The 26474-nt window shown below is 48.9% G+C and overlaps 7 protein-coding genes across 7 annotated transcripts; 2 read left to right on the top strand and 5 right to left on the bottom strand.

Moving 5' to 3' along the window:
- Positions 1-8: 8 nt before the first annotated feature.
- Positions 9-3524, bottom strand: GGS25DRAFT_528019 (glycoside hydrolase family 3 protein). Its single transcript, XM_049265139.1, has 5 exons — positions 2708-3524; positions 2484-2597; positions 2015-2392; positions 395-1884; positions 9-313 (listed from the first exon to the last, which is right to left on the bottom strand). Exons 1-5 carry the CDS (start codon positions 2997-2999, stop codon positions 80-82), a joined length of 2508 nt encoding a protein of 835 aa, XP_049112106.1. The 5' UTR covers positions 3000-3524; the 3' UTR covers positions 9-79.
- Positions 3525-3642: 118 nt separating this feature from the next.
- On the bottom strand, positions 3643-6741 carry GGS25DRAFT_516095 (lethal giant larvae like, C-terminal-domain-containing protein; the record flags this gene model as incomplete). The annotated part of the gene is made up of 3 exons (XM_049263157.1): positions 3643-4370; positions 4430-6525; positions 6623-6741. The coding sequence occupies 3 exons, from the start codon at positions 6739-6741 to the stop codon at positions 3643-3645; spliced, it is 2943 nt and encodes a 980-aa protein (XP_049112105.1).
- Positions 6742-7313: 572 nt separating this feature from the next.
- GGS25DRAFT_509716 (solute carrier family 25 member 45) lies at positions 7314-8917 on the bottom strand. Its single transcript, XM_049262593.1, has one exon. The coding sequence runs from the start codon at positions 8320-8322 to the stop codon at positions 7429-7431; it is 894 nt and encodes a 297-aa protein (XP_049112104.1). The 5' UTR covers positions 8323-8917; the 3' UTR covers positions 7314-7428.
- Positions 8918-12017, top strand: GGS25DRAFT_509715 (recombinational repair protein). Its single transcript, XM_049262592.1, has 2 exons — positions 8918-9131; positions 9193-12017. Coding segments are annotated over exons 1-2 (2406 nt in total). The 5' UTR covers positions 8918-9129; the 3' UTR covers positions 11597-12017.
- A 499-nt stretch (positions 12018-12516) lies between these two features.
- On the bottom strand, positions 12517-16014 carry GGS25DRAFT_509714 (uncharacterized protein). The gene is made up of 2 exons (XM_049262591.1): positions 13052-16014; positions 12517-12959 (listed from the first exon to the last, which is right to left on the bottom strand). Exons 1-2 carry the CDS (start codon positions 15677-15679, stop codon positions 12948-12950), a joined length of 2640 nt encoding a protein of 879 aa, XP_049112102.1. The 5' UTR covers positions 15680-16014; the 3' UTR covers positions 12517-12947.
- A 3561-nt stretch (positions 16015-19575) lies between these two features.
- On the top strand, positions 19576-21413 carry GGS25DRAFT_509711 (SAC3/GANP/Nin1/mts3/eIF-3 p25 family-domain-containing protein). Its single transcript, XM_049262590.1, has 2 exons — positions 19576-20474; positions 20565-21413. Exons 1-2 carry the CDS (start codon positions 19920-19922, stop codon positions 20865-20867), a joined length of 858 nt encoding a protein of 285 aa, XP_049112101.1. The 5' UTR covers positions 19576-19919; the 3' UTR covers positions 20868-21413.
- GGS25DRAFT_509704 (Coatomer, alpha subunit) lies at positions 21414-26062 on the bottom strand. The gene is made up of 6 exons (XM_049262589.1): positions 25789-26062; positions 25644-25693; positions 25245-25564; positions 23285-25183; positions 22099-23222; positions 21414-22031 (listed from the first exon to the last, which is right to left on the bottom strand). Exons 1-6 carry the CDS (start codon positions 25816-25818, stop codon positions 21789-21791), a joined length of 3666 nt encoding a protein of 1221 aa, XP_049112100.1. The 5' UTR covers positions 25819-26062; the 3' UTR covers positions 21414-21788.
- Positions 26063-26474: the final 412 nt, after the last annotated feature.

Genomic DNA, 26474 nt, shown 5'->3' with positions numbered 1-26474 from the left:
CCCCCTTACCGCCACACAACCTACTTACCACCCTACCCACCTAACTTCAACAGACAGCCACACATCCTCAAGAACCCTTTCACCTCGGAAGCGGCAGATCCACCCACAAACGCAAATCCCTCGAACTCGCACCGACATACGCCTTCTTCGGAGACCCCGTGAGCCGCCAATCCCCAGCCTCGGCATCCCAGTTGCTCAAGTCGCGGTACGTGACGTTGAACACCACGGTCTCCGTCTCGCCTGGCTCCAGGGGCACCTCGTCGAACCCGCGCAGCACGACCTTTGGTTCGTTGGGGCCGCCGCGCGATATGTACTGGTTATTTGTTTCAGATTTAGTACCGCTGCAGCCAGGATGGGTAAATTGATAGGATGGATGGATGGATGAAGAACTCACCAGCTGCGGGATCTCAGCCCCCGTCACGTCCCCGCTATTCGTGATGTCCGCGTGTATGACATACAAGATCTCGTACTGATCCGGATTACCTCCTGACGGCCCACCCGCCGGCAGGATCGGCTGCGCGGACGCATTGTGACTGCCCGCCGGGATATTTTCCGTGGAGTTCGGGAAGCTGGGGCTGTTGACGTAGGGGTATATGAACCTCGGAATCTTGTCAAGCCCCTCAGGCGCCACCGCATGCGCGGGGTCCATGTCCAGCTCGCCATACGTGGGCGCCGGCGGCGTCGTCCCGCTGGCCGGTGTGTACACGCCTGGGTCTCGAAGCTCGGCTACCAGGTTCGTGTACGTGAAGTTGGTGTAGCTGAGTCCGAAGCCGAACTCGAAGCTCGGTTCGATCTCTTCTCTGTCGAAGTACCGGTAGTCGATGAACACGCCCTCAGCGAAGTCCTGCTGCGGCGTGGATGACGTCGAGTTGAAGAGGATCGACACCCCCCAGTCTTTCGCCTCCTTGCCCCACGTAAACGGCGTTCTGGCCTGTGGGTTGACCTTGCCGTATAGTACGTCTGTTAGCGAATTGCCCGACTCCTGAGAAGGTAGGCCTGCCCAAAGAATTGCGCTGACGTTCGGGTGTGTTTTGAAATGATCGATCAGGACCGGGCCGACACTATGTATAACCACGACGGTGTTAGGGTTGACCGAAGCCACCGCCTGAATTAGCTCATCACCCCCTTTCCAGAGGGTTAGGTTGTTTCGATCTCCCATGTTGCCATCGAGGGTGGTGTATCCCTCTCCCGAGTTCGCATTAGCAAACACAATAGCCACAGACGCACTTGCCGCTGCCTCCCTAGCAGCGTCCAGATCAAAGTTCCCCTTGATATTCGTGAATGCCGTGCCATCCTCCCCCGCCTGTTTTTCCAGAGCCGTAGCTGGCGCGATCAAATAGGGGTACTCCGCTGTCGCTGACCCCCACCCCATGGCAAGAGTTCCGTTATTGCAGATTCTGTCCACGCAGCCATTGGGTCCATCCGGATTATCCTGCGCGTCCTCACCGATAACCGCGATGCTCTCAGGTTTTGTGAGGGGCAGGGCTCCGCCGATATTCTTCAGCAACACCGTCGCCTTCGCACCGATCTCGCGAATCAACGCGCCGTGGTCCGCCTGCACGTCCACATGCCGATTCACCGTCGTCTTCCCCATCTTCGCCGCCCAGTATTGGAAGTCCTCGGTCTGGTTCGTCCAAGATGAGTAGTTGATATCGACCTGCTTCGTGTCTCGCCCAACCTTATAAAACGCCGCCATGATGCGGATCGCCATGTCGTCGAGACGCCATTGGGGGATGGCGCCGCTCAATACGGCTTCCGTCAGCGCTCCGCCCCAGAATGTCCCGTACGCGTTGTTGGTCCCGAAGCCCTCTCCAGGCATCGTCATGTCCAGTCCAGCGAGCGCACTAGCAACGTTGCTGTGCTGGGCGCCCCAATCGGAGACCACTAGATTCACTATCAACCTTGCCATAATTTCAATGACGGAGAATCACCAAGAGGTAGACACGGAGGCAAGCAACTGCGATGTTGAAATAGCTAGATGGACAGGAAAGTAAGTACTAGGTAGGCAACTTACCAAACCCCTGAAACCCCAGCTCGTTCTTCAGCAACTTATTCAGCACATACGAGTTCTCGCACGCGAAGCTGCCATTGACCTGGTTGTACGAGCACATGACACTGCCCACACCCGCCCTAACGGCGTCGGCGAACGGCCACAGGTACAGCTCGTGCATGGTCTTGTCGTCAAGGTTGCTGCTGATGCTGCCGCGGAAGTGCTCCTGCTCGTTGAGCACGTAGTGCTTGACGCTGGCGACGACGCCCGCGCTCTGCGTGCCCAGAATCGTCTCCGCCACCGCCACCCCGCTCAGGAACGGGTCTGGCCCGAAGGCCTCGAAGTTTCGTCCGCCTGCCGGGTCTCGTCCGAGTGGGCCCACGACGGGGCCGAGGTGGATGTCTAGATATCGTCAGAGGCGCATCCATTTTCAGCTTCTGGGTCATGTTCTTCGTTTCGGTAAACAGGGGATTGGTTTGTGCGTAAGACTTACCAATTCCCTTTCCCGCAAACTCCTGGCCTATCGCTTCGCCTCGTCGCCGGAGAAGAGATCGCGACCATGTCGCCGCTGCGGTGATACCGGCCGGGAATACGGAGTTGAGATCGGCTGTCACGACACAGTACGTGCCAATTAGCATATTTCCATTGCTTGCGTCATCTCGTCTCCTTCCCTCTTCACCCCCTTGGAAAGCATGTCGGAAATGCAACGCAACTTACTATACCGCACCCCCACAGGTCCATCCTGCAGACACAAATGTCTCAATCCGAGCCTAGGGACCGACCCCGTATTTCCCGTGCACAAGTCAGCCTGATTCCCAGTTCCCGTTGTCAAGTTGACTTTCTCCAACAACGTGAGTTTGCTAACGAACTCCCGCGCCTTCTCGTATGCCTCATCCCACCCGGGTCCTCCTGTACCCCAGGGCGAAGGATACGATGGCTCAAAGGTAGCCTTCTTCTGGGCGCCCGCACCCGCGGCTAAAGCGACGATTGCTGCTACTACAATTCGCATGGTGTTAATATCTTCCCACTCTCTCTCTCGTTTGTCTTACAATCTATGGCCGCAATAATTGCGAGCTATACACAGTTAAATCGGGACGAGCGTCAAGTACGATCGAAGATGAAGCTTCTAGGTTCATCGGTAGGTATCTACAAGGTAGGTACATAGTAGGCAACTAATCGAAGTGGTCTGGTCGTGTCATTAAGATCTATGAACGGAGCCAATTACCATAAATGTATCCCATAGATCTAGATTGCCGTCAAGGGGTGCAACATACCGAAGCAATCAGAAGGAATTATCGGTTCAATGAACCGGGTGTCCGATTGCCTATTGAGTCTTTCATTTACGGCAGAATCCGGAAGATCTACCATAGGATAAAGTCGAGACAGCAATGTCCAGGCCCTAAATCATATTTCTAATTTCGACTCCTCGAATATAGACTACTTAAAAGGGTATTCACGACAAAATATTCCAACAGAGAAAGTAGGAGTAAAAGGGGTTATCAGTCATCCACCAACGTCGTTATGAATACCTCCACTAGCTTACCCCTTTTCACTCCACAGAACCCATATCCATGGATAGGTAACGTCTAGGTAGGCACCTAAGAAAATAGAATGGAAAAACAAAGGTAGGCATGCACAAATAAGCGTACATTTCATGTGAATTTGCTCGTAACCGTCCCAAAGATCATCTTCCTCTTTTGCTGGCTGACATACTTGCCCATATCGTCGGCCCATTTCTGGCTCGTGTCGGCAGCGTTGTCTAAACTATCGTTCATGAGATTTAATTTCTCCGTTCGCTCGTTTAGCTGCCTGGTAAGGTAATCACCCCAGCCCTCTTGGCTCCCAGCCGCTGCATAGTTCTGAGTGGACTGCCCTGCGTTCCGTTCTATCGCCGCCGTTGCAGACATCATCCGCTTGCTTGCAGGCCGGTCTGGGCCACCAATTAAGAGATCCAGGTCTGTCGGTGATACATACTGAGTACCCGAGAGCCACTGTACATTCGAAATAGTTGGTCTCGGTGGTATTTCAAGTTCGGGGTTGATAAGTTTGTCAGCAGTGTTCTCTATCTCCTTACCAGTACCCCATACTTGAAGAATCGCAAGTTCAGACGGCCCGGTCCAGCAAAATACTTCGCCATCCTCAGTAACTACGGAGTTACTAACCCGACTACCATCTATCATCGGCATTGGATAGCTTCCGATTTCCTTTAGCCCCGGTAGACTAAAGGCTCTTGCTGTTAGGTCTCCAAAGACGCCAACTAAGGCCATTCCGTGCAGTTCAAATTCCGTAACAGTAGCGGCATCACAAAGATAATCGTCAAATGATTTTGACGCTCCTTTGGAAGTAGCAGGCTTGAAAATGCGAGCTTCACTCTGCGTGACTACAACGGGGTTAGCAATTTCTTCGAATGTTGGTGGCCAAATAGAGCGGGCGACTTACCAACTACAAGCAGGCCATTAACATGTTTACCTTCTCGGAGTCCGGCAACAGCGTGGCCCGTAGCAAGCGCAGGCTTGCCGGTGTCAGCAACGATCGGACAAATAGACACGACTCGGTCATTTAGTTGTGCCACTCCTGCTAGTGCAGCATTGTAGCCACCGCCAGAAGGTAATATTTTAAAGGTTATAACCTTGCCGAGATTGGTGCCGACAAAGCAGCATATACTAGAGTATTTATCCTCGTCGATGGTCATCACACCGAATTCAATTATCACTGGCCATTCTTTGCTCGTTGATACGCTTGAACGGCTCTTGAGAAAGGATGATCGCCTCTCTTGTTTCACAAATTGGGTCATCGAGGCTTGGAAGATGATGGAAGGACCTCGAAGATCAATGATACTGATGAACCCATTTTCAGAGCCAACAGCAAGGAATCCAGCATCCGAGGCTTTCAGGGCGCTTATCGAACCTTGCATCATTTCGTATAATGAGCGTGGTTGAAGGCCACTCTTGAGAGAAGATTCGGCTCTCGTGCTAATATTAGTTATCCCGCCAGGGTTGGATTCAACCTGTGGGGTTGTGGGTTTCCCAAAGTATTGATTGCCCTCCCAATGGTAGATGACAACTTCGCCCCTGCTCGTCCCTACGGCGAATTCTCCAGTGGCAGAAGCCAGAGTCATTGCGGTAACATTCACGTCATCGTACCGGTCGAGAGCTCTAGCAACATCAACTTGTAGTTGCGAAGGATTCTCAATCTCGTCACCATGACCCACATCCCAAATACGCACCGTGCCGTCCGCGTGGGCAACTTGAATAATAGTCCGCCCCTCAAATCGTCGGCGCGGGTGTGGCGCTGCGGCTCCTCCTTTTACCAGAGGTTCACCTTGAGTCCGGTTCTCGATCATTCCAAGCCAGCGACCACGGTCGAGGGTGGTAATGGCGAACTGAGTCGCAAAGGGATGAACAAAGGATAGAGATGGATGCAGTTGATTCGTCGGCGAAATAGGATAGCCACTTGGGAAACTCAATGTGAGAATTTCTCCCGACGAGAGCAAAGTCATGACGGCGATAGGATCCTGAGCACCAGAAAAGTGAGGTGACAGGCGTGGGATCAAACAGAAGTTGGCAATCCCCACACCAGGAGGAGTCTCCAGAGTATTTTGACGTTTACCTTTCAGATAATCCGATAATATCTGCCAAGTGGAGGTTGCATAGTTGGGGGTTACTCCAAGTTCGATGAATGTCAGACCATTCGACGGCTCGTCCATCTTCTGACCACCAGCAATGAGAAGCCCGCTATCCTCGGGATTCTGTTTACAGCACCAGGCGATACGCTCATAAGGGTGCTTTGGACTTGAGGATCCCGGGTGTGGCACAGCTCGGTCTATATTGGTGTCATATAATGTTCTGGCCATAACCAGACGTCCGTCCTTGGAATCCCAGAATACCAAACTTCCGTCATCATGTGCAGTCAATATGAAAGTCCCGGTGGGATGCCATAATGCGTGTGTGACTTTTGGCCTTCTCATAGATTCAAAAGCTAGACAAGAACCGCCAGGGGCCCCTGGTGGAACTTGGTACTCAAAGAATTTGTTTGGCACGTTCTGCTTGAATGAGTAGACCACTACACCATGCGAATAGGCAATAAGCAACTTCCCTATATCGCGGGGGTGTAACTGCATCGATATTAAAGCCACAGCTCTAGCATTTGGATCTTTCTCTAACCAGAAATTAGGTAGTCGAAATGGCGACATTCGTTCCCGGTCGAGATCGTATGCATATATATCTCCAGTCTGCATGCCGAGAAAACACCAATCCAGCATGGGATCAGTAAGCATGCAACAAACGATACCAGGGGCACGAAAGCCCACGATACGTTTGCCAGTATCGATATCCCATATGGTCACCTCATTCTTAGTATCCAAGCTGACTAAGCGATTGTTGCAGAATTGCACATCTGAAAATGAGCATGATCGGGACGGGACCAGCAGTTTATGGACCCGAACTTGTCCAAAGACATATATTCTGCCACTTCCGAATTTAGACTCATTTGTGCCAACAGCCAGAAGAGACTGGACAGGCTCATGGGCGATGCAGCTTCATAGTGGAGTCAGTTGCAGAACCATAGGATACGGATATGATAATATACGATGATGTGATGATAGTGCTAGGTAATAGCCTACTATGTACTTACCTAATCTGAGAATTAATTCCATATCGCGCGCGATCGTCGGGTATAAAAGAGCCTGGGAGAATACCAGCAGACAGGTCATTTTGCATGCCAGACTGCTTTCCTCGAAAAAAGCTCGCCATGACTCAAACACAAGTATTTCCTAAGTCAGGTTTCCGTTTTTTGGCTTGGAGGTTTAGAGGTTTAAAGGATAGGTTAGGCTAAGTTCAGCTTGATTCGATTGATCCTATCCCTGAATGTCTCCAGTGTCTTTAAGTATTTAACCTACCTAGACAGATAGATTAATTAATCTAGCCTAGGTTAGTTGAATATTGCTGGTTATAGGTGCGGATAGCTGCGATAGTACAGGTTGGTAGGTAATCACGGTATTGTGTGTAGGTAAGCTGAGGATCAATGTTAATGGATTAACTGGAAAGGTTGATGAGTTAATAAGCGTACCTAGTTTATACGTCATTGTTGTTTTAAATAGATGTTTTAGCACTGAAACTCCTATGTACTGCCCCCAACCCCGCTGAGCTTGTAAACTGGAAGCCGCTTTATCCGTCCGTGCCTTTAAGTAACTAGTTATGCAGTTCACAGTGTGCCCAGTGCGGCATCACGCCACGAGCAGCCGCAGATGCTAAGAAACACGTGATTCAGGATATTCCCCAGGTTGGTCAGCTTCAATTTTTAATATTTCATAGGTAACTATCATTCAACAATAGCTTTTAGTTATTTACCAGAATTAATTTCACATTCCGGTTGTTTCGTGAGATGGAAATTTGGTCTTGGTCTAGTCATTTTGCATCACTATGAGCATTCTTCTACATCTATATTGGCTCTAGTTTCCTCTGTCTGCCCTGGCCCAGTTCAAGCATAACCCATTCGTAGACGGCCCATTGTACCGCGTTCACGAAGAAGGCTCTGATACTGCATACAGTCAATCCCCTAAAGAAGACCCGCATGCCACCTTCGTTATATGCACCTTTTGCTATATCCATAGCACCCAAGCGCTTTTTTGCGGGTAAAGATGAGCCTAGTAACGGTGTTCTCGTCACGTCATAGGTCTGTGTCTGAACTCTGGTCTTGATCACATCAAGAGGAAACACACTAGCCCAGGTAACAACACCGGCCAAGCCTCCACAAAGCAAGACCTTGGCTGCATCTTGCGACCAAGGGGAAGAACTTTGCCGATTGGATTCGACCCATTTGCTACTCAGCTCGTAAGACCAAAAGTAAAATCCATATCCAATGCTATCCCTCAGCGCAGTCACAACACCTCCAAAGTATAAGCCTCTGATGCCTTCGGCTTTAAAGACTTGCTTGGCGATGCTCCAGCTGGAGGCTGGTGGGGACGACAGCTGAGCCCTACATTTGATAAGTTCGGTGGGAGTGCTTACTACCCAGGTTGCTAAGCCGCCGATAGCGCCAGCGACCCAGGTGGTCCAGAGGTTCGACGATGTATTGAGTGCGCCATTTATAGCAGCCTCGCTACGATTATATGAGACGAAAAGGAGGGCGTTCAGGGCGCCATAACCGAGTACTGGCGCTGCTGTTCCAGCGAGCAGGGCAGACCTACTCTCAAACTGCCGTAGATAGGAGGTGGCCGTCTGGGCAGGTATAGCATCTTGTGCTTGTAAACGAACTTTGATGAGGTCCAATGGGTTGCCAATCAGGATGCCAACAGCGCCACTGACATAGCCAGCCCAGAAATCGGCAGACATTTGCCTGCGGAAAGCAAAGGCAGATAAATGCCTCGGGACCCCTGAATAAATGCAGCTCCTTGGTTTATCAATTCATAAATTTTGTCACCTCCAATCCATGAGTATCGTATTGATTGAGAAAGCAGCATATGGGAAGATAACAATAAGATACTCGTTAACAATTATGATTATGGTAAACACACAAGTTACCAAACGGATACTACTTGAATGATAAGGTGTGATCTGAGGTTAATGCTGGAATGCGGGGCAATGAAGCTAAGCATGATTAGTGGGTTGGTTAGTGCATAGGTATCGACCATCTCTAGAAGTTAACAGCTTTAACCTTTTGTCATTGCTACACAGGCGTTGCATATTAAGTATCTGATAAATAGCTGAGATATGCCGATTTCCTACATATGTGAAGTAGCTCTGGTGCCGCGAAGTTATAGGAGCAAAATTGAACAAGTCGAAGAAAGACAAACAAAAAAATGATGAGTAACTAATTAAGTATCGCCAATTATTAATTAGAGTTTTATTTTCACGTGATCTGGTGTCAATCCCCCGCTAGACAATGCTAATGAAGCGCGTCGCGGTTTCCAGCGATCAACAAAGTACCTACTGAGTACATGCATAATTATTAAGTACTACCTACCTAGTAGTATGTAAAATTGTAAATTCTAGGCTGCAAGACTTTGGAACTTTATTGTTGACCTTGGGCCTTTAACTAATTTCCAACTCATTATATTAATTATCATAATTCCAGAAATTACTCATACTCCCGGGGAAAAGAGAAAAACGGAACAAGAAAAACAAATCAACCCGGATCAAATGTAACTACTTGGCCCTGCTCTCCCAATATCGTTGAGCTATCCGGCAACTAACATTACATAGGGCAACAGACTCACCTTTGACCCCATCAGTCAAGCCGAATAATAACCCAGGAAAACGTCTTCACTCCCAAAAATCCAAGGATCAGTTATTCAAGCCATTCAAATGTCCTGGCGCGGCAAGAGCAACACCAGCCGCAGACCGTCCAGCTCGAAAACGAAAAAAGGTTGACTACAAAGGAGCTGGTGGTGATGACTCAGAGGACAAGCCTTATACGAATGCCGACCGATTAGCTTTAGCGAACCGAGATGTCAACCGCTTTCCCGTCTTCCAGCCAAAGGACAAGGACAAGGTCTTCAGAAAAGCCTTCAGCATACCTCTTATCAACAAAAACAATGGCTCCTACAACCCCAACCGTCCGCCACCCACCCTCGGCTTAAGACAAGGCGCTGCCTTTGTAGCCAAGCCCCTACACGACCCCACCGGCGAATTCTCCATTGTGCTATACGATCCTACCATTGATGACAAGCCCAAAGTGGGAGATAAGCCGAAAGAAGATGAAGTCAAGGATGAGGAGAAAATAGATGCGCCTCTGGTCCACAAGAGCTTGGCTGAGATTCTAGGCATTCGAAAGAAGGTCGAGGGTGAACACCCGAGAGTTCCAGTTGTCATCGATCCAAGGCTCGCCAAAGTGTTGCGGCCACATCAGATCGAAGGTGTCAAGTTCATGTACCAATGTGTCACTGGGATGATCGACGAAAAGGCCAATGGTTGTATTATGGCCGACGAAATGGGTCTAGGAAAGACGCTGCAATGCATCACGCTTCTCTGGACCTTACTTAAACAATCTCCAGAGGCCGGCAAGACGACGATTCAAAAAGCGATCGTGGCATGTCCCTCTAGTTTGGTCCGCAATTGGGCTAACGAATTGACTAAATGGCTTGGTGCTGATGCCATCACCCCTTTTGCAATCGATGGAAAGGCGACCAAGGAAGAATTAGTTAGACAATTACGCCAATGGGCAATTGCTAGCGGACGTGCAGTAACACGGCCAGTCATCATTGTCTCCTACGAGACACTTAGGCTGAATGTTGAGGAGCTTAAGAACACTCAAATCGGCTTGATGTTGTGTGATGAGGGCCATCGATTAAAAAATGGCGACAGTCGAACGTTTACTGCTCTAAACAACCTTCAGGTCACTAGAAGAGTGATTCTTTCTGGTACACCCATCCAGAATGATCTTTCCGAATACTTCTCCTTGATCAGCTTTGCAAATCCTGGCCTACTTGGTAACCGGCTGGAATTTCGAAAACGATTCGAGCTTCCTATTCTGCGAGGTCGAGATGCCGATGCGAGTGAACACGAACGCTCCAAAGGGGACGAGTGTTTAGGTGAGTTGCTTGGCGTCGTGAACAAATTCATCATCCGGCGCACCAACGATATTCTATCCAAATATCTCCCAGTTAAATACGAACACGTCGTATTCTGTAATCTGGCTCCCTTCCAACTTGATCTCTACAACTACTTCATCAAGAGTCCAGATATTCAAGCGCTTCTGCGTGGCAAAGGAAGCCAGCCTCTCAAAGCCATCACCCTACTCAAGAAGTTATGCAATCATCCAGATCTACTCAACCTCGCCGATGATTTGCCTGGCTGTGAGGATTTCTGGCCGGAGGATTACACACCGAAAGATTCACGTGGACGCGATCGAGATGTCAAGCCGTGGTACTCTGGAAAGATGCGGGTCCTCGACCGAATGTTAGCACGAATCCGTCAAGATACAAACGACAAGATTGTTCTCATTAGCAATTATACCTCCACCCTCGACCTCTTCGCTCAGCTCTGCCGCCACCGTGCATACGGCCACTTGCGTCTCGATGGCACCATGAACGTCAGCAAGCGCCAAAAGCTTGTTGACAAATTCAACGACCCAGATGGCAGCGAATTCGTCTTTCTTCTTTCCAGCAAGGCTGGTGGCTGTGGTCTCAACCTGATCGGCGCCAATCGTCTCGTGCTCTTTGATCCCGACTGGAACCCGGCAGCTGACCAACAAGCGCTCGCGCGTGTGTGGCGTGACGGACAGAAGAAGGACTGTTTCGTGTATCGGTTCATCGCTACAGGTACGATCGAAGAGAAGATTTTCCAACGGCAGAGCCACAAGCAATCGCTATCCTCTTGCGTCGTCGACTCAGCCGAGGACGTCGAGCGCCACTTCTCGCTCGACAGTCTAAGAGAGCTTTTCCAGTACAGAGGTGACACACGCAGCGACACCCACGACACGTTCAAGTGCAAGAGGTGCAAGCCCGACGGCAAGCAGTTCATCAAAGCTCCCGCTATGCTGTACGGCGATACGAGTACCTGGAATCACTTTGTGAACAGCGGGCTGAAGCCTATACAAGATTTGCTGCTTAGGCAGGAGTGTGGAGAGGAGGAGGTCTCGGCTGTGTTCCAGTATATCTCACATTAAGGAAGGGCATCGAGATACCCATACTTGCTTTGCTTCATTCTTGGGAACGGCGAAGAGAGAGGGGCGTATGTATGGCGATGTGACTTACGGGAAGTGTATCTAATGGTTGGGTTGGGTTGGTACCTACATATAGTGCTGATAGTGCTGTAAAGACAGACGGATGGGAGGGATCACGACATGATATGGCATTGCACGCAAAGGGCGTTTAAGGAAATCACGGAGGTGTTGCTTCACGAGGAATGATGCATTGTTAGATGACTAACCTAACCTAGGTATATAAAGTTGCATTGGCCGAAAACTTGCTCTGTTGGCTTCCTTGGGTATATTAAGCGTTGAGCGTTGCATGGTTGCTTTCGTGATGTTTTGTTGTACGGCCAGCCAGCCAGCCAGCCAGCCAGTCTTAACTATTCATTCGTTGCCTGTTTATAGATATCTAAAGCTATTACCGTTGGGCTATTCAAGTTCGTCGAGGTTCTTCACCACATATTAGCACCGATCTGGAAGCTCTCAAGTAGCCCTTTCTCAGAATAGAATATCGTGGTCGTGGTGATGGATGTCATGACGGATATTAGAAGGTGATGTCAGTTTCCATACCTACTCTATAACTACCTACTACCTACTAATGCCATAGGTAGGTATATAGCACGTAAGTACTGAATGCGAAGTAACGGGGGGGACGGAAGTATAGTACCTACCTAACCTAGTAATATGTCTCCTGCCTTTCTTCAAAGATAGGAGTACTTCGCATATCTTCCGTAGGTATTGGCTATAAGCCATTTGATATTTAGGTAGGTACACCTCCGTATGTAGGCTTGACGGGAGAAATCTTATATATATACTCCGTGATATTGCTGGATATACGCATCAGATCACATCTAAGTACCATCTCTTCAAACTTTGTATGCATGTCTCAAGCATCGTCAAAATAAAGGCAAGTTTTCTTCTATTATGAGATCTAATCCTTAGCACATGTCCTGGGCACAAGACTCTATATTCTCACAGCAAGCTAGCAAGTAAAGCATGAATAATCATCTGCACAATGGAAATCTCTCATAAATTTCCTATATGTACCTAAGCCACCTTAGTTTGTTCGCAAGTCTACTTCCAGGCATCTAATGCCTTGATCTACAATGCAATAGATCCACGGACTGCTATAGTCGTATCCTATACCTTGCACTAATCCAGCGGGCTGTTGTGTATTAACCCAACTGAGAAATGCTGGTCGAGACGTCTTCGTTTGGGGAATGGCCAGGACTTGCATGTGGCTTGTGTGCATTTCAAACAAAATGGTATCATATGTATAAGTCAGGAAAGCCACTGCCAATATATGTCAGGCATAAAACGTGACACGTTACATAACAACCTAGAATCAAGAAGATTAGTACGTGTACAACATTACGAGACGAGTGACGGGAATAGAGATAAACATAGAGGAGCAAGGGGGGAGAAACTTACACAGTCGTCGTTTTGCTTTCCTTGAGGGATACCCATTTCCTCAAAGGTGGAAGGGCCCTGGTTAACTTTGGACCCTGGTTTTGAGGCAGGGGCCGAAGCGGCTGAGCCGGGCGTGTTGGGGGGCGGACTCGCCAGTGCTGTCCGTCCGGGTTGGGGTGGTGCGCTTGCACGGCCTACGTGATCCGCTGCTGGACCAGGTCGCTCCTTTAACGGTACTCCAGGTCCAGGTCGGCCGCCGCTGGATATTCTCTGGCCACCGGGACCTCCTTGAGGCAGTCCCATTGGCATGGAACTATTGCGAGGTCCAAGGCCACCACTCATAGTCGGAGTAGACATCGTTGGAACCCGGCCGCCGTGGTCATAGGGGCCGGAAGAAGCCCTCGGGCCAGGAGCATGCGGCATTGGCATAGATGATTCTCTCGGGCCATACCCACCTGGGTACTGGCCTGGTGGGGGTCCTTGCTTAGTGAGTCGGTTGTGGCCCGATCCGGGTCGTTGGTCATACCCCTGCGGAGGTGGCCGTGTATCAAACTGTCCCGTGACGGGACGGGCTTGACCTCTAGGTCCTGGGCTGGGCTGCCGATAACCGGCTGGGGCCTGTGGTTGCCAAGTAGCAGAGACTGGCCGACCACGGTTCGGGTCCATCCCAGCAGGAGGAATGGGGAGTTGACCGGCAGATTGGGAAGTGTGTAAACCTCCGGGGTGGCCCGGAGATTGCGTTCGAATTCCAAAGGAACTTCCTGGGCGGTCCGCGACTGGGCCTGCAGACGGCCGAATGCCTGATTTGAAGTGGGGCGACAGCTGCGGCTTTGACATATCGTCTTCCGGGTAGGGTACAGCAGCAGATACTGGGCGCATCGACGAATTCGATGGTCTGTCATCTTCGGGGTACGGGGCTGCTGATTGTGACCTTTCGGGAAGGTTTACAGTAAAGGCTGGGGGACGGTTACCACCGCTTAAACCAAGTCGAGACATATCAGGCATATCGGTCTGGTTGAAAGTTGGCACTCTAGGAGATGGATGAGGAGACGCTCGGGGCGAATTCTGGTCTTCCGATACTGCTGGCATAACATTATTCGGTTTGGTAAAACGTTCAGGTCTGTTGCCTCGCTGAGAACCGTGCTTTGACTTGATTCTCGTCAACGCCGTAGTCTCGTGGTCTTGCTTCGATAGTGTCTTAGACTGCGAGAGACTCTCCAACCGTCCTACGGCGTCCTTATTACCATGCTCCGCTGCTAACTCGTACCACTTCCGGGCCTCTCGCAGATCCTTGTCCACCGATATTCCGATTTCGTAGTAGTAGCCCATTGCGAACTCACCAGTTGGTAGCTTAGTCGCAGCGGCTAGCTGGGCGTACTTGAAGGCAAGAATCTCATTCTTGGCAAAGGTCCCCTCATATCCAAATAAAAACCATCTGCTGACACCTAGACATGCCTCAGGCTGGCCTTGTCTGGCAGCGAGACCATAGTAGTGTAACGATAGGGCCGGATTAAAGTCGCAGCCGAGCTGGCACAACTCGTAAGCCTGTCCCATCTTCAGTTGGGCCTTAGCAAAGCCGAGATAGGCAGCCTTTTCGATATACTGCCGAGCAACACCAATATCATATGGCAAAACTCCTTCGGGGATCGCGACATCAGGGAGGTCTCTCGCGATAAGCATTCCGTACACGAAGGCGCCTTGAGGCGCATCTTCGTCGGCTGTATCAGCGGCGGAATGTATCAGATCCAGTCCTCTGGGAATATCTTTGGGCTGGCCTCGCTGGCCTAGAAGATTGACCATTCCCAGTCGATATGAAGCTGCCGAGTCCTTCGCAGTCATACCCAATCGATAATGATTCATAGCCTTCTCCATGTCATTTGAGTTCTCAAATAGCATACCAATTCGATAATCAGCACGGCCCCAGCCAGCCTGTGCAGCGGTCGAATAACTTGTATACGCTTCCTTCTTATCCTGTCGCTTGCCAAACTTACCGAACTCGAGCCACTTGCCTCTAATGAATAGAGCTTCGGGATGACCCTGGTCAGCAAGGTAAGAGACTATGTTGATAGCGTCGATGCGCAACTCATGTTCAATCTTAGGCGTTGCCACGCGCGGCGGGGGATCTCGATCGTTAGTAACGCGTAAGGCCTCCTCTTCCCGAATGGCTGCCTCGGCGGCTATCTCGACGTATGAAAGGACATCGCGAGCCCAGCAAATCTGCATATTGGGGTCGTTGGAGTGAAGAACATGTTCGCGGCTCTCAGCCAAGACGGCTTCCTTCTCGTCATCGCTAGGAGGTATGTGTTCTCCTTGGACTTTGGGGAATGGGGAGAATGAGGGTAATTCGCGCATATCCTGAAGGTTCCTTTCGAATTGTGGATTGCGGTCCTGCGTCTCGTGAAAAGGACTGTAGGTGGAGCTGTCGAAGTTGGATGCGGGACTGTAATCAGTGGCGGGGTTCCGACCCTGTTGGTATTGCTGCCCAAACCCTCCAACCTGAGTGTTCAATACAGTCGACAAAGATGGTTCGCGTGAGTGTCGCGGACCATTTCCTGATGTTTGTGAGGATGGATTTCTCGAGTCGACAGATCGAGCTTCCAGTTCCATTCGCTGTAGACCTTGCTGCATGTTTTGAGGAACTTCTGGCATTACCCTATTACGTTATAAGTGGTTAGGTTATATGTTAGAGCGGGAGAAGGACAGGTCAGGCCGGGTCGGGTCGGGGTCAGGTGTGGTGTGGGCAAGTTGTGGCAAGCTGACATTCAGCATTCAGTCACAAGAACCAGTCTGGTATGTTACAATGTTCATCTGGTACATATGTCTGGCATGTAGGATTATGTTTCAAGATGTATGTAGTATACAAGGCGTAGTAGTGATAAAAGGTAGAAATAGAGACAGAAAAATGGAACAAGTAAAGAAAGCGCCAAAAAAAAAAAAGAAGACCAAAAAAAAAAACACGTACCTTTGTGGTGAGGGTGCCACTACTTCAGGCATATAATAGTCGTCCATGCCCCCGGGATAGAAGGTTGCCCCGAAATTAGGCATATCGAAATCGTCTTCGCTTGACTGCGGCTGGTGAGGACCTACATAAATATAAGAAAGATGCACTGTCAGCCCGCGCCGTTTTTCTTTTGCGCCAATAGTCAACCCCAGTTCAGGTCCAGTTCGGCGTAATATTGTCCTATACTGTGCTGCGCTGTCCTGATTTTGGTTTTAAGGAGGAGTCGATGCTGTAGCCCTGGAGCCGTTTTCAATTTATGGCGGGGTTCCTCTCCGTTTATTTTCTTCCGTCTCCTCCTCTACCAAGGTTCCAGATGTTCCAAGGGTCGTAAACTTGCGCTGCTTTTCTGATCTGATCTTGGGCTAACTTGGTAGTTTGACCTAAGCAGATTAAGGTACGGTATCTTGTATCCAGATGGGGATGATGGAGACGATGGTGACAAGGATGATGAGGCCCTAGAGTTCCAAGAATAGATCTCACGGCGTACGGCTGGTATTACAGGTGTGTAAGGCCTGTAGGCTACAGGTATGTATTGTATTGTACTTGTATTGTACTTGTACTGCAGTCTGCAGCTGTGTATGTTGTGCTTTGGTGGTAAAAGGCGTTCTTAGGATGTTATTTGCCGATTTCCGATAGAAAGGGGGTTAAAAGAATAATAGTGATAAATGTAATAAATGTAATAAATGTAATAAATGATCACAGTTCATAGTTCAGAACAGTATCAAATGATTATCCCCAGGGCTGGTGCTTCTTCTTAAGAAAGACCAATGTCGGGTTAGAATTGCTGTGTATGAGTTGCTGTAAGTAACTTGTAACTGGTTCCGGCTGCAATTGCTGAGGGGCAGAAGGGGGGCAGGGCAGGCTTAGGTATGCACCGGTCCTCGCTACTGCCACCTCCCTAAGGTTGTAAGGTTGTAGTGACCTTCCACTACTAACTTGAAGTGCTTAGGTTGATACATGAATATGCCTAGGCCCTAGGTACCTTGTAGATACTTGGGTAGGTGGCAGACAGTACATGTAACGCAGACTGGCAGTAGGTGCTATGTACTTGTAGCATAACCAAAACAACCAAAGCAACCTTGGAAGGTATGGGTACCTAGCAGGTAGATAGTAGGCGGGCGGGAAATAGCGCTGGAGTATAGGTAGATTAGGAAGTCTGATAGGCTACCTGGTACCTAAAGCCTCTCTAAATGTTCCAACGTTGGAGGCTTTGGCCATCCAGTCCACCTATCGTATCTCATCTTTTAAATTAAATTCTTTTTGATTCTTTATGGAGGGTTGCGATAAATAAATCCATGTGAGCCAACGCTTGGGCAACAAGTATCGACGTCCCGCCAGTACCTAAGAAATATGTATGTTGGTCTGGTATTTGATATTCCGCGGGGCTTCTTCAGCAACATCAATGATTGAAGCCTATTACTAGTTATCTTCTTCTTCTTTTTCTATACCTAGTAAATACCCAGTAAGTACTAAGCAGGTATCCGAGAAAGGTCTGACTGAACACGAATCGCCGACCCGGCACAGACTGTGCGAAACAAATATTGCTGCTGGGCGGTAGTGCTAGAGTGCGTACCTGCATGATCGACCCGGATAAGGGGGTCATATAGAGGGTCCCAACAGACGGCAACATCCATGGTGGACCAACAACCCGGGAAGGCCTTAACCAATATTCGGTCGTAGTCCCGGAGTCCAGGTGTCAAGGTGTCAAGGTGTCAAGGTGTCCAGGTGTCCAGGTCCATTATCCAGGAAAGGATTAAATGAAATGAAAGCAAAGCATTGTTATGCTTATTACTTACCTACACCATTTCCAGGTCCCATATCCGAAGCCCTTTCTTGAGGCCGCGCGTTAGCCTCTGAACCCTGTGAACTCTGCGTCATCATTGTCGTTGTGGTGGGCGGTGCCGTTGTCAGATTTGTTAATCGATCGCCTTCGCAACCCTACTAGGTAAGGCCTAAGCCTTGTGCTGACCTTGTTATGATTATGGCAATTCAGGTTATATCTGGATCAAAGGACCAAAAGAAACAATGTCATGATGATACCTAGTAAGCAAGGCAAGAAAACATGCTTTGTAGAACTCGAAAACCTCAGGTTTTGATTGGGATCCTCGGGCGTCTATATAGCACGATTGCTTCTATTCTAACAGGTTCCCTATCTTTCACCCTAGAAAAATTTGATACATAACAGATGCATTAAACCAAGCCCAGAAGCAAACAAATATTGTCTGAGGGGTGAGGCGAGATGAAGGGATCGTCCAACGCACATGTGTGCTTCTCACTTAGGCAACTAATCATCCGGTGCGAAATGAAGCCTTCGCATCCTGTAGGTTAAGAATACTACGAGGGCAGGAGAGGAATGAATAGTATCATCCTAGCCAGGTTTGTCTGCGGGTGAGCATGCTCCAAAGACTAACACGATTAGGTACCGTAGGTAAACTGGTAGATTGCAGAGATGTAGGCTGAAGGGGCTCTGTTTTCGGTTACGGGCCATAGCCTCATTATGTTTCTATTCTAAGATCAGCGGCATTAGCCCGTCACCTTCTTTCCTACCTATCAGGATGTAACAAGCTGTCACGGCCGCGAAGGCTCGAGGAGGTATTACTATGGTAGCCATTTGCGCCATTGATCCCAATCCAATTTCATGACGATCCTCTTGGGGCATGCTAACATGTTATACAGGGGTGCTCGTAAAAGGAAACGCAACCACAGATGTCAAATAGTTACCCTATCAGCCTATCAAATTTATGATGTCTTGGGATGGGTAAGGGGTAATCACTATAAAATAAATAGAGCACCATGGTTATTATATAAGAGACGGGTAGGCATGTCATCAACATCCATAGGACATAGAATATCACTGCTCGACATCTCAAGCAGTAAGTTAAGTATTAACAGCATTCTGTATGGGTAGGTAGATACTAATGTAGGCAGGTAAACAGTACGTACGTGTTTGTCGGAGTGGGCATAATGCAATAAACATGGGTTCATCTAATGTGCCATGTGTTCCCAAGGGGGTTGACACATAAGAGGCGACAAAAGAAGCGAAAGCCATAAGTGGAAATAGACACAGGAGAGAGGTGATGCGTGACCAATACCTCGTGAACATGTGAAGGTCATCCACCGATAGTTTGGTGAATTAACAAGATAAAGTGTCCGTTAGCTTCCCAGGTACCTGTCTATAACACGTATGTATGTAGAAAACGAACACATCACGGCTATGGTCAGGTGTATAAAGTCAGAACATTTAAGTAATTTATGATAATCCATACTTGGTAGTTTATAGAATTCCAATCGAAGAATGAGTTGAGTTTGCGGTAGACTCTTTAATAATTAAAATATTAATGTTTTAGGTACATAGTACTGTACATACATCTAATAGTAATGAAAGAAGCAACGGTTCAAGTTGGAAGAACCTCGGGCTCTCCAGCCACAGTTGCTCTTAACAGGCTTAGCAGCCTCAACTGTCTTGCTAGAAAAAGCAGCTCCAGCCACAAACAGCACCAAGCTCATCAATCGAAATCGAAATCGAAATCGAAATCGGAGCCAAGTGGGTCAAGCTCCTTCTCTTTCGTCAGCCTCTCAGCCTGCTTGCCTTTCCTGAACCATACCAGAAATAATACCAAACCAACATCATCAACCTCACCAATTTCCTCAAACTCGAACCAAACACCACTTTCGTCTTCGTCCTCTTCTTCTTTATCATCTACCCATCGAATAAAACAGGAATTATCCGGACCCCGTATCGTGAAACTCCCTTCAAGGCCATCTTCACTCGTAGCGAAGCTTAAGCCCGACAACGAAGCAGCCATTATTACCATCCCAACTCCATCTTCATCCTCATCTTTCTTAATCCCGACAGCAACAACAACAACACCACAGTCTACCGAAACAATGGCCGAACGAACACTTCAGCAGATACTTACCCAACTCCGTTCCAACCCCGGACTTCCCTACTCCGAGGCCTCTACCCTCCTCTCCAAAGCCAAGATCGCCCTACTCCAACTTAAGGCCGCGACACCGGGCGCACCCGGCACCACACCACAGCATCTAGCACTAGCCCGTGACGTCTACGAGCAAGGAGCCCTCTTCGGTATCCGTGCGCGCAATCCAGAAGCATTCACCCGCTATGTGTCGCAGCTGCAGCCCTTTTACGAGCTGCCCACCACCGTCCTAGCCCCGCAGTCCTCAAGCGAACGAAACAAGGTGACGGGTCTGTATCTGCTGCTCCTTCTCACGCAGGGCCGATATGCCGAGTTTCACTCCGAGCTCGAGACCCTGAGCACACGGGCCAAGGAAGGTGGTGGTGCGACCGAGATTGAGGGAGATCGGTTCCTGGGGTACCCGATTAAGCTAGAGCGATGGCTCATGGAGGGCAGCTACGATCGCGTGTGGAAGGCAATGAAGAGCCGTGAGGTTCCCAGTGAGGAATATGGTGTTTTCTCAGAGGTAAGCACACTCGCCTTCCCCCCCACCATCACCAGATCCCATTTTACCAGACCATAAGGTTGAATATAGATTAACCACCCACCGACACAGATCCTAACCTCCCAAATCCGCTCCGAGATCGCCTCCAGCAGCGAGCGCGCATACCCATCTCTCCCCATAAGCAGCACCAAGTCCCTCCTTTTCCTCGACTCCGAGGGCGCCGTCGTCGACTTCGCCCGCCAACGTGGCTGGCTTATCAGGGATGGCCACATCTACTTCCCCAGCACCGCCGTCACCATCGAGGGCGAGCCCATGACCGCCGGGGAGGTCGAAGACGAGGATGAAAAGGAGTTCAGCCGCATGGTTATCGAGAACGCGCTCGGCTACGCCCGCGAGCTCGAGACTATCGTCTAAGCTTGTCCCACGACGAATAATTCCTATCTCATCTAAGGAGGGCAGAACTTATAAATTCCAACTCTTCTTTGGACCACGAGGGCTCAGATAAAACTGAAATGCACTTTACAGAACTGGGGCAGATGCAGACGAGAAAGAACAACGCTATGGGTTGGCAAAGTGGCATGCAGCAAGCACATGGACACACGTCATGGGATGAGATGAATAAATGATAGCTCGCATAACATAGGAACAGGAGAGGAGAGGAAATCTCCGATGAAGTTTAATAATACCACACACAGGCCATGGGACAACAACAACAACAAGCTACTATCTATCTATCTATCTATCAATCTTAGAGGTCCAGGGCCAGACAACCCCAATCCAACCCAACTATGGAAAAGAGGGTGAAGTTGGGAAGGAAGGAATGCGTTTTTATCCGTAGCCAGGCGTTATGTATTTGTGTATGATACAGACGTAAATAAAAAAAAAAGAGACAAGGACAAGCAAGCAAGCATCAATCAATAGACACTGGCATGAGCCCACCCAAGAACTGAAGTTATCACCATCCCTATTCGTGTTTTATGACCTATACTAGGCACCTACGGGTGATATATACGAGTGAACCCGTAAAGTCATACCGCCACCACTTGAGACTCAAAAAAAGGACTTTCTTTTCTAACCTAAGTTTGTGTTGTGATCGATAATTCTCTCTCCTATTTTACCACACGACAACTACCTAAGGTTAGTTTAGTAAGTACCTACTATCAACTCGCCTCGACAACATAAGCAGGGTTTTTTACTTTCGTGCAGACAACTCCTTTCCATCCCAAATTTCTAATATCATTAGAATCTTTTGACCCCTCCCGGCCCCCCTCTCGTTCAACAGCAGTGCTTCGTTTCCGTCATTCATTCAGCCCAGAGTCATAAGAACTACACCCATCAAGAGAACAACCGTAGCCCACTTCCATGCTTTCCAACCTCGCACACCTCACAGACAGTGCAGACAGTTCCCTTGTACTTGCTGTGGTACTTGGACCCGTCGAACGCGCACTCCTCGTATGGTGTGCCGCTGTAGATAGGCGTGTGACTGGCCGCGCATATCTCAAACTCTGCAAACTGATCGTACTCGATCTCGACTGTGTCATGCGGATTGCGCTCGCATGTTGCTTTTATTTTTCGGGCCTATTCAAAACAGTTAATTATAAAGTTACAACTATAGTAGGATAATGCATAAGGGGTAGAAACTTACATTTTCAAGAATCCTGTTAGCACCACCGTTGGCGAGAATACGGTTCGCAAAGCTTAATGCCGAGCTGTAATTCTTACTTCTTGAAGCTAAGTTCATTGCATTGAGTAGAGCAAGCTGTCGGTGAGGAACTTCAATCTTGGGAATTGTGAAATATGCAGACAACTCGAGACTTCGCTTCAGAAGGGCAGGGTTGCCATTCACGACGTCGGTGGGGCCTAACTTCCTTCGCGCAAGCTCGATCGACATTGCAGTAGTATACTCACTTGCCGAAGTAATCAGTTTCTTAGCTTCTGCAACTTCACTCTCGCTCGAAACGACGTTCGCGAGCATAGCATGTAGAATGCCCTTGAAAATCTGTACACCCTCCTCGAGCTTATTTGCCTTCATCGTCTCGTAGCCCTTGTGAAGGTCATTGGTAGCAAGGTGTTCAATGTCGCGCGGGATGATGGGAAGAACCTTCCTATGATCTGTCTCATCCAGATTTCTGCGGACATAGTTGACCAGGGGCGGTAGGTTAGCCGAGGCAGGTAGGAAGGTCCTTGAGGCGGAGTAAATTTCTAGGAAACGGGGTTTAAGAGGCGCAAAGTTGACGGCGCCAACTTGTCGGTTGAGGAGGTTCATAGCTGACTCAAACGAACCTCCAGCAATGTGATCCGCAGCTAATGGAGAATTGCGAGCCCATAAATCCGCTTCGCTGCTACCAGCACCTCCAGCATCTGTGCTCTCAACATTCACGAAGTCACTCTCAGCTTCGGGAACAATGTCGTCGCCTAGGTCCCATCCGGCAGCGTCCTCATCTTCTTCAGCATCCAGTGCGCCATTTCTCTTGGTAGTCGCCTCATCCGCACCCTCTTCTAATTCCAAGCCAGTGGCAGCTGCTGAAGGTTCGTCTTCAAGATGTATGCCTTCCAGTTCACTAGCGAGAGCTTTCTCGAAAAATGATTGCGACGTCGCTTTTGTGGGCCAGTTGGCCTTGTAAGTTGGCACAGTTGGCTTTGGTAAGGTGAGGCCCTTGCCAAATGTAGGCAGTTTCAGTTGGTCTTCAGTAACGCCAGTCGCTTCCAGGATAGATTGACACTCCTCCTCAAGGCCATGTGCTTTGGCTGTCACATATGCCAAAGGATCTAAAGGAGTATTAGCTTTTTCTTCTTTTTTGCAAACAGCAATTTTGACGCGGATTACTCACATAAGTCGATTTCTTTAAACATTTGAATCCTGTCCTCAACTTCACCCAAAAAGAGCGCGTTTTGGAATCTCGCCGTGAAATCACCTCGGTGCTCAGCAATCTTGGCCATTCTTGCTAGCTTTGAGTGGTCGCCAGTTGCAAGATACAGGAATGAAAGCTTGTCGAACTGTTTCAATTTCTGATATGCCATCTCAACAACCTGGTGGTTTCCATGCGCCAGCGCCTCAGCACCCAATCTCGTCCAAAGCTTAGGGCGGTCTAGTTCCTTAGCCATCTCTACAGCCACATCAAGGTTTCCACATTCGATAGCGAGTTCAAATCGGGTTGTCGGGTCTTGTACGAACTGCAATGCGATCTCGGGGTATCCTTTCTTTTGAAGGTACGAAATGATGGATTGACCAACCAGACTAGAAGTGCGTATAATATGAAGCATCTCCTCATAGTTGCGCTTGACTAGCGACAGCTTAAAGCGATACTCAGTCGGATCAATATTCAGAATCTTAGGCCTCGCACCACGGTCAAGGCAGTAGACACTTCGGCCCTTGACTCTCACAAGGTATACTGTTTGGTCAAGAGTCCGAACAATTCCATTGTCGCCGTTCATAAGCGTGTACTTGATATGATTAAGGGTAGAGTATAGGAGGACTCCTGCATCGTCCCAAGTTGCACTCTTGATCCGAATAGTCTCATGCAGTGTGCTGACCTGCTCAAGTGTTTTTGTCACGATGGTGACATTGTGCTTGCTCAAAAGCGCTGCATGAAGACCATCGTTAGACCAGACAACATACTTGACACCATTCACGGCCAGCTCAGCAACACTCTTCTTTTGCTGGATGTCGTAAAGGTGAACTGCGGTGGGAGTGATTATGAGTAGATTTCCGGTACCACCAAAGTAAATGTCAGTCGTTCCCACAGGAGGCTTAAAAGATCGTGCCGTGTTATTTGAGAGATCCTTGATGTCTACAGTCTGCGCAGCTGTGTTAAGGACAGCAAAGCGATTCCGAGCGACGAAGATGGCAGAATTTCCTTGTCCACGCTTCGAGTCAGTTGCTTCCAACGCGCCAGAGCCATCCCGGGGCAGGTTAATAAGCTCATACGAGCCACCCTCGGCGGGCGAGATAACCAGGACGGAACGTTCAGCAGGGTTATAAGACAATGTCCGGGGCGGGACCCAGGCACTACCAAGTCGCTTCAGGGATAACAATGTCGGGCTCTCAGCATTCTTCTGGAAATCGTAAGAGCGAACGTGCTTCTCTTTGGTGATGAAAAAAAGCGAGTTCTGATGGACAGTAGAAGCTGGACGTTCCCGTTCTAGTTTGAATACCATTACACCATTGTCGTGACCAGCCGCAAACAAATTGATTTCGGGGTGGGCTGCGATAACCCAGAACCGGTCGTTTTCTCTCTTAAAGGATTGGACAGCGGTACGTTTCTGCGAATCCCATACTCGAATCGTCTTGTCCTCGCCACAAGATAGGATAAGGTCTTGATGAGGATGAAACAAGCAACCTGAGGCGTTCTGGAAATGGCCGCGACAGGTGTCAACCTCCCAAGCCTTGGTTTCGCTAAATCGCCATAGCTTTATAAGTCGGTCGTCACCGGCCGAGACAATGTGAGGAGCAGTTGGATGGAAAGATACCCAGTTAACGCCGCGATCGTGGCCCTCGAGCACAAACTTAACCATTGCGTCGGTGTTACCAAACATATCGGTCTGCTGCGCATTGGATCGGGCAACCTGGTCTTCGAATGACATAGATGTCGGGGCGGAGTGCTTCTTTCGCAGCCCAGAAATATCCCATACACGGACGGACTGATCGAGGGAGGCGGATACTACAAGGTCGTCCTTGGGGTGGAACTGAGCACACATAACATAGTGGTTATGTCCAGTCATCGTACAAACTAAAACCCCCATGTCAGCAAATCTTTGCCTTGAAATGCCTTCTTTCGGTGTAATCCATACTTAGCGAGCGATTCTGCCAATTCCATATCCGAATAGTTTGGTCATCTGAAGCAGATATTATCCAAGGCAACTCGTGGTGGAAGAAGACTGTTCGGACATAGTCAAGATGTCCGTTCAAGGTGAATAGACATCGCCTCGTCTGGTAAGACCAAACCTTGATCTTGTAGTCGTCGCCTCCGGAAACGAAGAGAGGTTGCGTTTTATGGAAATCGATACCTCGAACGGGGCCATCGTGCTCTTCGAAGCGGTCAATAAGGGTTCCCATGCGGTAATCCCATAATTGAATGGTCGAAGAGTGTAGGGAAACAAGAATCCATGGTCTGATAATGTTCTCGAGTCAGTATTGAACAGCGGTGACGACAAGTAGAGATATATCGCGAAGGGGGGGAAGGTATCGACCTTTTAGGGTGAAAGGCAATGCCTTTCGCTCTTGAAGACTTGGACTCGAACTATAGTAGAAAGCATCAGTAAGCAAAGGTAAAGATCTGAAAGGTATGCGACTAGGTTTGAAGCTGTGTGGGCAGATGAATAGGTGTCTGCATACCTTTGTTAACATTCCCGAAGAGGCCTGCATTATGAAGGATATTAGAGGCAGCAGGAGGCCCCTAAGCTTCTGTCATGAAGAAGGGTAAAGAAAAGATGCGCCCAGACGCTGTGAAGAGAATTAGAGGTGGTGAAAGTAGAATTAAGGAATTGTGATAAATGGTGGGTGAGCTGTGTGGCTCTGTATTTTTGTGAAATATTATGTCTTAACACCAACTTTGATTGTTCTTTACAATCGTTAAGTTAACCAAGTCAATTCGTGGCCCAAAAGTAACTGTGGATTAATTCCTGACTGGGTTCCAAGTTCTGCCCATGCCTGTCCACCAGCTGTCCTGATTGTGCCGGACGGACTAATTATTATTCCAGACACTACAGTGGTTATGTGTACTGGGTACGATACTCACACGCATTTTCCCCAGTGAATATAGGTACTAGCTACAAGATGGAGGGGCAGGTTTCACCTAGCAGTAGCACTGATAAAGTTAATAAAGTTAATAAAGTTAGCTTTAATAACGTGTAACGTCAACTGGCTGCCCACATCCGCTAAATTGAACCCCTGTAGCTTCAAGCTTCAAGTTTCTATGTACTATTATGTAGTTTCTCAAGTCTTTCTTCTCATTGGTGATCTTTGGATCTTTGGCTAAACTTCATTGGTTAAGGTTCCTCTGTAGCTCTGCTATTACTTAC

This window comes from Hypoxylon fragiforme (assembly GCF_022984875.1).
Source record: "Hypoxylon fragiforme strain CBS 206.31 chromosome Unknown GGS25scaffold_10, whole genome shotgun sequence".
Lineage (NCBI taxonomy): Eukaryota > Fungi > Ascomycota > Sordariomycetes > Xylariales > Hypoxylaceae > Hypoxylon > Hypoxylon fragiforme.
The sequence above is the reverse complement of the archived record's forward strand: the minus strand, read 5'-3'. Positions and strand labels throughout refer to the sequence as shown.